Genomic DNA, 10,613 nt, shown 5'->3' with positions numbered 1-10,613 from the left:
CTTTTCAATTTTATCTTTGGTGAAAAAGAAAAGAAATCTTTAATACATATCAAAATATAAACAACTGTTTTAGTGACAGCAAATTAGTAGCCGAAACGTATAATATAAACTAATTAACACGTAGTACCTAATAACGTTTTTTTTCTTTTTTGACACGGAAAAATGTTGTGGATAGGGCATGTGTTTATTTTTTAGAACAAAGCCACAATGGTCTATTTTCTGTGCACGCCGCGGTGAATCGAACCCCGTATTTCAGCGTTGTAAGTTCGTGAACTTACCGTTATCACACTGGGGGGACGGACAGAGCATGTTGTGTACACTAGAAGATAAGAGTAGAGAGATCTAGCGGGTGAAGTTAAAGTTTCTGAACAGAGGTGTTTTGCCAGGTTTGTGACATATCAGAAAAAGGGCTACTCCATGAAAATTAAATTGAATAAACAAATGAAAACAGAACGTGGAATTTGCGCATGGTGAAAGATGAAAGAAAACAATGAACTGAGCTTATTGTAAGCTAAAATAGCAAATATAACAAAACTGAAATTACTCTGTAGCTTCCTGCAATTCCTAATTTTAATTTACTGTACTAAGTTTGCTCACATAAAACAGATACAATGAACGAAGATATTTTAAATGTTTATGTAGACACTGCATATTGTTTTGTAGAGATGAAACTGCAGAACAAAGACACTTATATAAAACTATTTTTGGTAATACATTGTTTGATTATATAAAGCTATTTTTGGTAATACATTGTTTGATTATATAAAACTGTTTTTAGTAATACATTGTTTGATTATACAGAGCTATTTTTGGTAATACATTGTTTGATTATATAAAGCTATTTTTGGTAATACATTGTTTGATTATATAAAACTGTTTTTAGTAATACATTGTTTGATTATATAGAGCTATTTTTGGTAATACATTGTTTGATTATATAAACCTATTTTTGGTAATACATTGTCTGATTATATAAAAACTTTTTGGTAATACATTGTTTGATTATATAAAAACTTTTTGGTAATACATTGTTTGATTATATAAAAACTTTTTGGTAATACATTGTTTGATTATATAAAACTGTTTTTAGTAATACATTGTTTGATTATATAAAACTGTTTTTAGTAATACATTGTTTGATTATATAAAGCTACTTTTGGTAATACATTGTTTAAAATTTACCAGCAGAAAGGAAAGTTTGAGATCAAACTAGCACAGAGAATGTATCTTTAAATAAATGAAAACTAAGAACTGGACATTAATAATAATAAAACACCACATGATTCATATAACTCGGACCATGGACAGCAGTTTCCGCAAAGCAAGAGGTGATCCCAAAATGAGTTTTCTCTCAACCTCGATGCAGCAAATAATTATAGTAAAATTATGACTATAGAAGGTGACTATTGGATGAAATTGTTTTACTCAGAAAATAAATTAACGAAAATGGACAACTATCTTTATGTCATACAACTAGTTTGATTTCAAGTTCATGAGTAAGCTAGAGCTTGTTAGATCACATTGACCATTTACTTGAAAATATACAAAACTTCGCAGCTGACAAAGTATGTTCGTAATTGATATTTCTAACATTGTCAATTCCACACATAAAGTATCGTGGTTTTCTCATAGAATAATTCCATACGTTTTCCCATAATTCATTCTATTGTTACATAAATTTCCATAAATAATCATTGCAGAAACTTTCCAAGTTGTTCTTGGGATTTCGTTATGGCTGACTTATAACTAAGTCAGTTAGTTGACTGTAAACAATGATAAAACAATGCTAAGCCTGACGTTAGAGTTAAATATATTACACTATTCTATCACTACTTTATCTTCTCACTAAAGTAATTAAGTTTATCTTTAAAAGGAGAAGTAACAAATAAGTAATCCTTAGATTATATATGTGTAATAATACAATTTACTTAGCTTAAACAATAGCATTGTTTGTAGAGAATTAAATAATTTCCCACTTATTTTTTCTAACAAATATTATATTATATATTTAAAAAGTATTATACGGAAACTTGCATATAAGTTATTAGAACAAAGAATCACTGTGTGTTGTGTTGCACATTATATTTAATATACCTTTTATTGCTGTTTACTTACGTACGTTTATTTTTAGGGTAAAGCTATATAATAAGCTATCTGCACTGTATTTTTCGCGAGTATCGGACCCTGGAGTTTAGTGTTATAAGCCCTCAAGCTTATCTTTTAGCCACCAGAGGAGGGACTACATTTCTATATCATAGCTGGATATATTTGTGATTTTGTTACTATCATTAATAAAACAGTTTATTGTTGTTCAAGTTTATTAATGTTTTTTTTTATCTGATAATCTGTGCTTGCTTTAAATCCAATACCCATTTAATACCGCACGTTTCATTTGTTTTTAAGAAGATGTTATAATGTGACGGTCAATCCCTCTATTCTTTAATAAAGAGTATCCCAAGAGATGGAGTTAAATGATGTCGACAAGCTGATTTCCCCCTAATCTATAACTTCAAAATTAAGGACGGCTAGCGCAGATAGCTCTCGACTAGCTTTGCGCGAAATTCAACAAACAAACAAGCTTGTTTTTTACATGAACTTTATTTTACTGTTATTCCCTTACAAATACATTAATTTATTGAAATTATCCACGATACAATAATAAATTTCTCTAGTTTAAAACAGCTGACTTGATGGAAAGCTATCAGTCAGCAGCACCTGCTACATATATTGCTACTCTTAACCGAATAGTGGGATTGATTGTCAGTTAAACATCTCCTCAGATGAAACTACAGAGCTTGTTCGGCGTTATATCCCTACTTGAACATTGGAGCTAATGATCTGTAGCATGATCTGCTAATCATTAAGCTGCACTCTATCTCGTTGAAGATAAGTCACTGACCATAGTTAATTAAACAGAAGATAAAACACAGCATTGAAAACTGAAGCTACATAAAAAATTCGTCTACGATAAACAACGTAACGAAAATCATTTGATGAAGTATATTTAAAAACAACTTAAAAATTACATTTCACACAATAAAAAATTACCACACAACCCTAAACTATGGAACGAATATTATTCAACAGCTATTTGAGATACAATTGTGTCTTTGTTTTTTTTTATCAAACTACTAGAATCAAGTGATTGCTAAGGCATTAATAATTTCGATAAACAATGTATAAGATACAAAATTTACGAATTAAATATGGCTTAACATTTAAAACACAGCAAACCCTTAATTCTAAATTTCAAGCTAAAGATTTTACAACATAGACAATACACACATACCAATTCTTGCCTTTTGATCACAATATCACGTGGGGAACAAACATGTTATAATAATATTATAAACTAACCTTGTAACTGTGTAAAACGGAAGTTTAACATAACCGAAACAACGACAAGTGAAGTTAACTTGTTTCTTGAGCTATGTGGTTTCGAACTGTGGTAGTAAATATAAAGGCAAAACAGCACAAATTCTTCTTAATGTTAAACAAATAATTTCTTTATCTTCACATATCAATGGTTTCTTGCTTTAATTAAAACTGAAACCGATATTGCTCTATTTTCGGTAGTAAGAGTGATATAACATTCCAGTAAGCCTGAAAATGTATTTTCTTTAAGACATGCTTCGCCATTTTTAGGCGTTATATGTTAAACGACTAGTGCAAATAACATTTCAATTATTATCATTTTTATAACTCAGCCAACCTGTATGTTGAGTTCTGTATTTAACGAAAAAAAATAATTTGCCTTATTCAGCACGTGCGCATCGTTACATAACTCACTAAGGTTTATTAATGGACAGTAGAATTTAACGAACCCTAGAGAAAACAAAAACTGTATATAACATATAATATACATTATAGAATATAGCAGTTAATTTCTCTCATAAATCTAGGAATACAATATCTTGTAGTTTATCTTCCTGACATTTTGAAAGTGCTTACAACTTATTCCATGCTTATATTTATTTTCTATTTTCCAGCAAGTTTTTTTTATTTGTTTATTCCTTTGTTTTGTAAATGATTAACTCTTCTTATTTAAGAAATCATCTTTTCTCCAGAAATACTTTGTAATCCCTTGGCATAGTAACGACGCTAATGGGTTTTGGGTCTGTATTAGCCGTTCCTGGCCCCGTTGAAAGGAAGACCTTGCAGCGTTGAATTAATCGAGCAAGCATCAAGAAAAGGTTCACATAGGCCAGCTTCTCACCAGGGCACTGACGTCGACCGAGACCGAAGGGAACATAATGAGTGAGTTGATGAGAGAGCAGTTGACCTTCTGAATCAAGAAATCTCTCTGGTCGGAAGTTTTCTGGGTCACCCCAGTGTTCTTTATTTTGATGTATTGAATAAAGGTTAAAAACCACAGATGTTCCTTTAGGAAGCTTGTGACCCCCTGTTAGAAAGAAACAGTTGGTTCAACAATTTATTCGTATATATACATAAACATTATGAAAAATTGTTGTCAATAAAATGTATATACATAAACATTATGAAAAATTGTTGTCAATAAAATATATACATAAACATTATGAAAAATAAATTGTGTTATCAATAAAATACATTAAAGTCATAAGAAATGCCTATTTTGCAATATTATTACTGAAAAGTACATAATGAAAAAACTCTCATTCTATTCTTTAATACTTATTTTATGCAAATACAAATGGAAAGTACTGATGATGACAAAACCTTGTCGAAACGTTGTACATTTGCTGTCGTGTTAAACTTATATTAAGATTTTTCTTCATTACATATTGAATCCGTCTCCAACCATTATTAGCCAACTCACTGTTTAAATAACAGTCACGTCCCTGAATTTGCACTATGTGCTAGAACTACTTAAAGTTGTTCATTTTTAAAAAGTGCACACAAGAAGATTATCAAAAACAAAAAAATAAACGTTTCAATAATATGCAATGGATGACGTTTTGGGCACATGCTAAGTGTAAAACCTAATTTTAGATTTGGAGATACAAAATGTATAAATAGAAAGATGCGTGCAACCAGAGCCGTAGCATGTCGTGTTCGCGCCCTGGGCAAATTTCCAGTCTGTATAGTTCTGCATAACTTATTGAATAACAGGCTTAGCGCTCTAACTGCGCTCCCCTTCCGGCTGCGCCCTAGGCAACTGCCCCTCCCACCCTACCCTAGCTATACCTAGCTATAGCTCTGCGTGTAACAAAAAAAATAAATATTAGTGGTATAAAGATTGGTGAAACATTCCATTGGTGTTTTTACGCCAAAAGAAAAAATAATAAAATTTCAAATGGAAACTAAAATAAAAATCTATATAAAAGTAAAATTCAAGTAAAACTATTTCTACTTAAAGCTCAGAATATTGTAATGTATTGTGCAGGTTCATCTAAGTTACGAGTTTTCTATGAACTTTATGTTTATAACAAATCATTTAAATTTGTAGCTTTTAAAATATTTTGAATATATTTAATAACATTAAACACAATGAAAAGTTTTATCTTTACATTAAAATAATAATAGAAAAACAATTTATTATTAACCATAGAAATTGTCTTCAGGCATCCTACCTTCTATTCATGTGTCAAATATACGAGTTGGCTGCCACCTGCTGGCTAGCTTTAGAACTACTAACTAACTTATAATTGTAAAACAAACAATAATGAGCTAAGCTTCAATCATAAAATTAAATCATAGATTGTATATAAAAGAGAACAATTAACATGAAATTTACAATTTGGAGCCGCGGGTGCGTTATAACAGCTACAACGAAATCTCACTATTGGATTAAAGCAGTAAGTGGTGTTGACCAGCTGCTTTCCCTCTAGTCAATTACTTCAAAATTAGGGACGGCAAGAGCAGATAGCCTTCGTGTAACGTTACACAAAATTAACTAACAACAACAACAGAATACTTTAAGAATCTGTCTTTTTGTAAAAAACAAAAACAATTTGGGCTCAGTAAATCCTCCTATTAGGTCTGAGGAGACAATATTTGTGTATTCACTAGCAAGTAAATTTTCTTTAAAAGGTTAAAATTGGATATCTTTAAATTTTTCTTTAACAAGTATTTTTGTTTTTAGCATTATTAGGTTTCAGACTTATCGCTGAGCCAGTTGAGGTCATCGAAACATCCAAGACAAAAGAAAAGATATATTGATTGTAAATAGTTATAGATTTCATTTCAATGGCTTCTTATAGGGCAGAGATAAAGAAACTCAAATAATGCAGTTAGGATGTGTTCTGACTCTGAAGTAAATATATATATATATATTGTAGGTTAGATAACTCAAGTATAGTACAGAGGGTTCAGTTCATTATATTCAAACGATTTTGAACATAACAACCAGCCGATATAAAGTCTCGATGGAACAGAATGTATCAGAACTACATTTTGGCATTGTCTGGCATTTCACAGGTAGAGTTATGTCACCAAAAACTGATCGCTTCTGGGAAGGGTATCTAACAATATATTCATACACCCAGACCATAAAAATGTGTTCAGATAGGAAATTTCCAGATCGGAGGTATTCTTTAAATTTAATGGTATTGGAAAACAAAGGAATATGGATCAACTTGGAGAACCAGGACCACACAAAAAGAAATCTGCAGCAAGTCATACCTTTGCCATGGTAAGCCAATTGCGGCGTCTTCTATCAAGTGAAAATCAATGAACACAAATGTCTGTGGCAAAAGGAACATAATCAAGATGGATATCTGTATACAAGTTAGTTCTGTGAAATATCCGTTCAAACACTTTACACCTCAAGCAGGTGGAGAATAAAACGAACATCCGCGCTATTCCACACGAAAACATACCATATGGATTTTTGAGTGATTGGACTATTGAAACAAGTGCTGAAGATCCTTCGTCCTCGTGCCCTATATGGATTATGAAAAAAAAAACAACTAAGCAGCAGTGGTTGTTTTGGTTGTTTTGGACATTACAGCCTCACGACGAAGCCTTTATAATGTAAATTACGATGCAGAGTTTTTGTCAAAATGAGCAGTTGTCAGATAAAGCATGATTGGACGTGACAACATGGACTATAAAGACATGGTAAGCTCCAAAATAGTTTTAATATAACGTACTGAACCTTTATGTAAACGTTGATTGGTTGCATAAATGGGTTGATTGGAATTAAGAATTCCAATACAATTTTTCTTTTATAAATTATTCTGTAAATATTTTGATTTCTCAGGCGAAACATTACGATCAGGTAATCGTGAGCTACTTATTAAAAACAAAGAAATTTTATCAACAATACTTTCTAGAGTTTCAAGAAGATAATTTTTTACTGAACTCAATTTGCGTTTTTGCAATCATCACGTGAGAACTGCATTTATACATTGCGATAATGCATACTCATATCTAATCTAAAAATTAGCACATTTTGCTCACGATGCTTGGAAATGGTCTTATAAAAGAAGGCTAGGGGTAGCTGGACAGGAAATTCGAGAATTCATATTTCATGACCTTGCCTCAAAAATGCGGTCGGTACATTAGGACTGTGGGTATGTTAAATGAGTGACGGTTAAATCATACATGATGTTAGGAAACACGTAGGTTAAAAAAAGTCAACTAAAGACAAAAAATATAAGGTCGTCAAGAAATTAATGTCGCGTTTTGGAACAATTTCATTAAACTTCCCCCAAAAAGCGTACATCACGTATAATAGTTAAACGAACCGCCTAAACGTCACGTTAGTGTACCTTTTATAACGTGTAAAGTTTAGTATAGTCCAGTCCGTGCCCGGCATGGCCAGGTGGTTAGGGCGCTCGACTCGCAATCTGAGGGTCGCGGATTCGAATCCCCGTCACACCAAACATGCTCACCTTTTCATTTAAAATAAATGACAAGAGGATCTAGTTATACTAGTTGAGATCAGTGAAATTGGGGGCATATCATCTGCTGATGGTGCCCCCCATAAAAAAAAAGAAAGAAAAAAATGCTCCAGTCACTTAGAGAGATGGCACACGATGAGACACACATTTGGCATATAATGATTTTTGAATACAAGAAGAGAAACAACGCCTCTGTAGCCACAAAGAATATCAAATAAGTTTATGGAAATGTGTTGAACGTTCGTAAGTGTAACGATGGTTCAGCAAATTTCGTTCAGATGACTTTAGCTTTAAAAACTGTGATCGCAGGGGCCGACATGTTGAAATTGATATTGATGCTCTGAAGACGCTTGTTGAGTCTAACCCAAGGCAACACACACTCGTGAAATAGCCCTGCAATTGCATGTCTCTCGTGAAACAATACGTAAACACCTAGGGAATATGGGAAAACTACATAAAGAAGGTGTTTGGGTGTCCAATGAACTCTCCGATGATCATCGTTTCCAATGTGTGAACGTTGCTTCGTCTTTCTTCTGGTGCGTAATGCACGTCAACCATTTTTAAAAAGAATTGTCCTGGTGATGAAAATTGGATTCTCTAGGCGAATATTAAACGCCAAAACCAATGGTTTAGTCCTAGACAAAAACCGCTTCCGACCCCAAAACCTGGATTCCATCCGCAGAAAGTGATGCTTTGCATTTGGTGGGGCATCAAAGGAGTAATTCATTTCGAACTCCTCAATCCACAGTGAACTGTCGATGCAGAGATCTATAGTCAGCAACTGGAACGTTTAAATCAAGACCTTCATCAGAAACACCCTTCACTCGTCAATCGGAAAGTCTTCTTCTTCACGACAATGCACGTCCACATGTGGCACGTTTGACACAATACAAGATTATGGAGTTGGGTTGGGAAGTTCTCCCCCACCGACCCTATTTTTCAGACATGGAACCATCAGATTATCATCTTTTTCGTTCGCTGCAACACCATCTTAACGGGAAAACGTATGCAAATGTGTAAAGTGTTATAGAGAACATCGACATGTTTTTTGCTTCAAAGCCAAGTGATTTTTTTAATCAGGACATTAACAATCTGATTATAAGATGGAAAAGCACCATCGATAAGAATGAGAGACTATTTCATTTAATAAATGTTTTGTTTTGATATACAAGTTGTTTGGGGGGTTTTTTCATCTAAAAGAAAGGTGACATTAATTTCTTGACAACCTAATATAAGCCCTACAGTCCAAACGCCTTCAAAAAGTAAACGTTTCGAAAACACTCGGGTCAAATCCCAATATTCGGTCAGGCAAGAGTACTCCAATAGCTGTAGATGGGTGTTATTGAGTAGTTGTGTTCTCTCTAATCTATACTATTCAAAATTACGAGTTCAATTTTGTACGATAAAAACAAAAAATATGGAGTGCTTACCCAAAGATGAACGTTTGAGAGGTTTCCAACGAAAACGTTTGCGACCATATAGAAATTTTAATATAAAAAACATACTCGATACATTAGCCTATTGTGCAGTAAAGAAATTAATTCAATAAATTCTTTGATTTTTTTAGGTCCTTTTATGCACTGCATATATGCAGCATCATAATTCACTATTAATAAACTATGCAATATATATTTATCAGAATTATTTTTTGGGGTATAGACTTCATAATATAATACTAATCATATTTGACGTATTTAGTTATCAGTCGTTAAAGAATACTGTAGTGGTAGGAACAGGGAAATGTTGTGGAAGGGTAGTCCTGTTAACATTTTTTTTATGGACAACTGATTTTCATTTGAGTTAAGGCCAGCTTACCAATCATTGCTTCGCTCCCTAATAGCAACTAAATTAGTAACAAAAAAAAACTAAAGTATTAGTAACCATCTTGAAATACAATTAATTAAATAGAACAACTAACCTAATTCAGTGTGGAGAAGCGACACATGCTCCAATGACAACCCAATCACACTTGCAAACCTGAGAGTCTCCATGACTACAGCAAACGTGTAAGGACAAGACGCTTTATCCGTTTGAACAACACATCGATCACCTGTAAATACAATTTACATTAATTATAACTGATCAGCACACGTACGTTTCTTTTATTCATAAACTGGAATACATACAGATATATACTAAATATTATCGTCACGTGTAGAAAAAAAAATTGCTGTTTGTAATTAGTCGTTAGCCTAAAAATTCAGATGATATTACTTGTGATAACATTGACCTGAAATAGCTTCATATCATTATCGATAACTACTGTTACTACAATTTTTCAAAAGTAAGTCAAGGTTAAAAAGGAACATTTAAAATCGTTAATCAAATGACATTTCTTAACCTTCCCTCTCCCTCAATAACGATGAACTAGGCAACAATTCATCGCTTCAATCATGATTAGGTAGTGAGATTGCTTTGTAACAATAAGCCACACTAATTTGGTGAAATAAACGTAGCTGAAGTGATTTTATCGAATGATGATATTTTTCCAGGATTTATAAAAGTTGCATGTTGGGAGGATTACTCCTGAGAGAAAATAGAGAGAGAGAGAAAAAACAAAATCGAACTGAATGTGGTTTGCATGATAATTCTAATATATTTTATTTTTTATAATAAATCGTTTCAGAAATCCTGAAAATTAAGGATACGTTTGTGGTCTAAAGCTTACTGATAGGTAATTAGGATTTAATAAAATGTAATTTAATAAAAGCGTGATGGTTTGGGGAGCTGTTTGGGTTGGTGGGAAATCGATCTTAGTGGAGTGCGTTGGCAACATAAATTTTGCGA

At 32.7% G+C, this 10,613-nt stretch overlaps 1 protein-coding gene across 3 annotated transcripts in view; it reads right to left on the bottom strand.

Annotated features, from left to right (window-relative positions):
- Nucleotides 1–1,125: 1,125 nt before the first annotated feature.
- LOC106466549 (cytochrome P450 1A1-like) overlaps nucleotides 1,126–10,613 on the bottom strand; it is a 43,044-nt gene continuing 33,556 nt past the window's right edge. For all 3 annotated transcript variants that reach the window (XM_013926841.2, XM_022394584.1, XM_022394583.1), the window contains 2 exons: nucleotides 9,745–9,876; nucleotides 1,126–4,402 (listed from right to left, as the gene is read on the bottom strand). In XM_013926841.2, coding sequence (XP_013782295.1) covers nucleotides 4,053–4,402; nucleotides 9,745–9,876 — 482 coding nt within the window. In that variant the 3' untranslated portion in view covers nucleotides 1,126–4,052. The remainder of the gene's footprint in view (nucleotides 4,403–9,744; nucleotides 9,877–10,613) is intronic.

The sequence above is a fragment of the Limulus polyphemus genome, unplaced genomic scaffold (assembly GCF_000517525.1).
Source record: "Limulus polyphemus unplaced genomic scaffold, Limulus_polyphemus-2.1.2 Scaffold2298, whole genome shotgun sequence".
NCBI lineage: Eukaryota > Metazoa > Arthropoda > Merostomata > Xiphosura > Limulidae > Limulus > Limulus polyphemus.
Note: the sequence above shows the minus strand (reverse complement) of the source record. Positions and strands in the feature narration are given on the sequence as shown.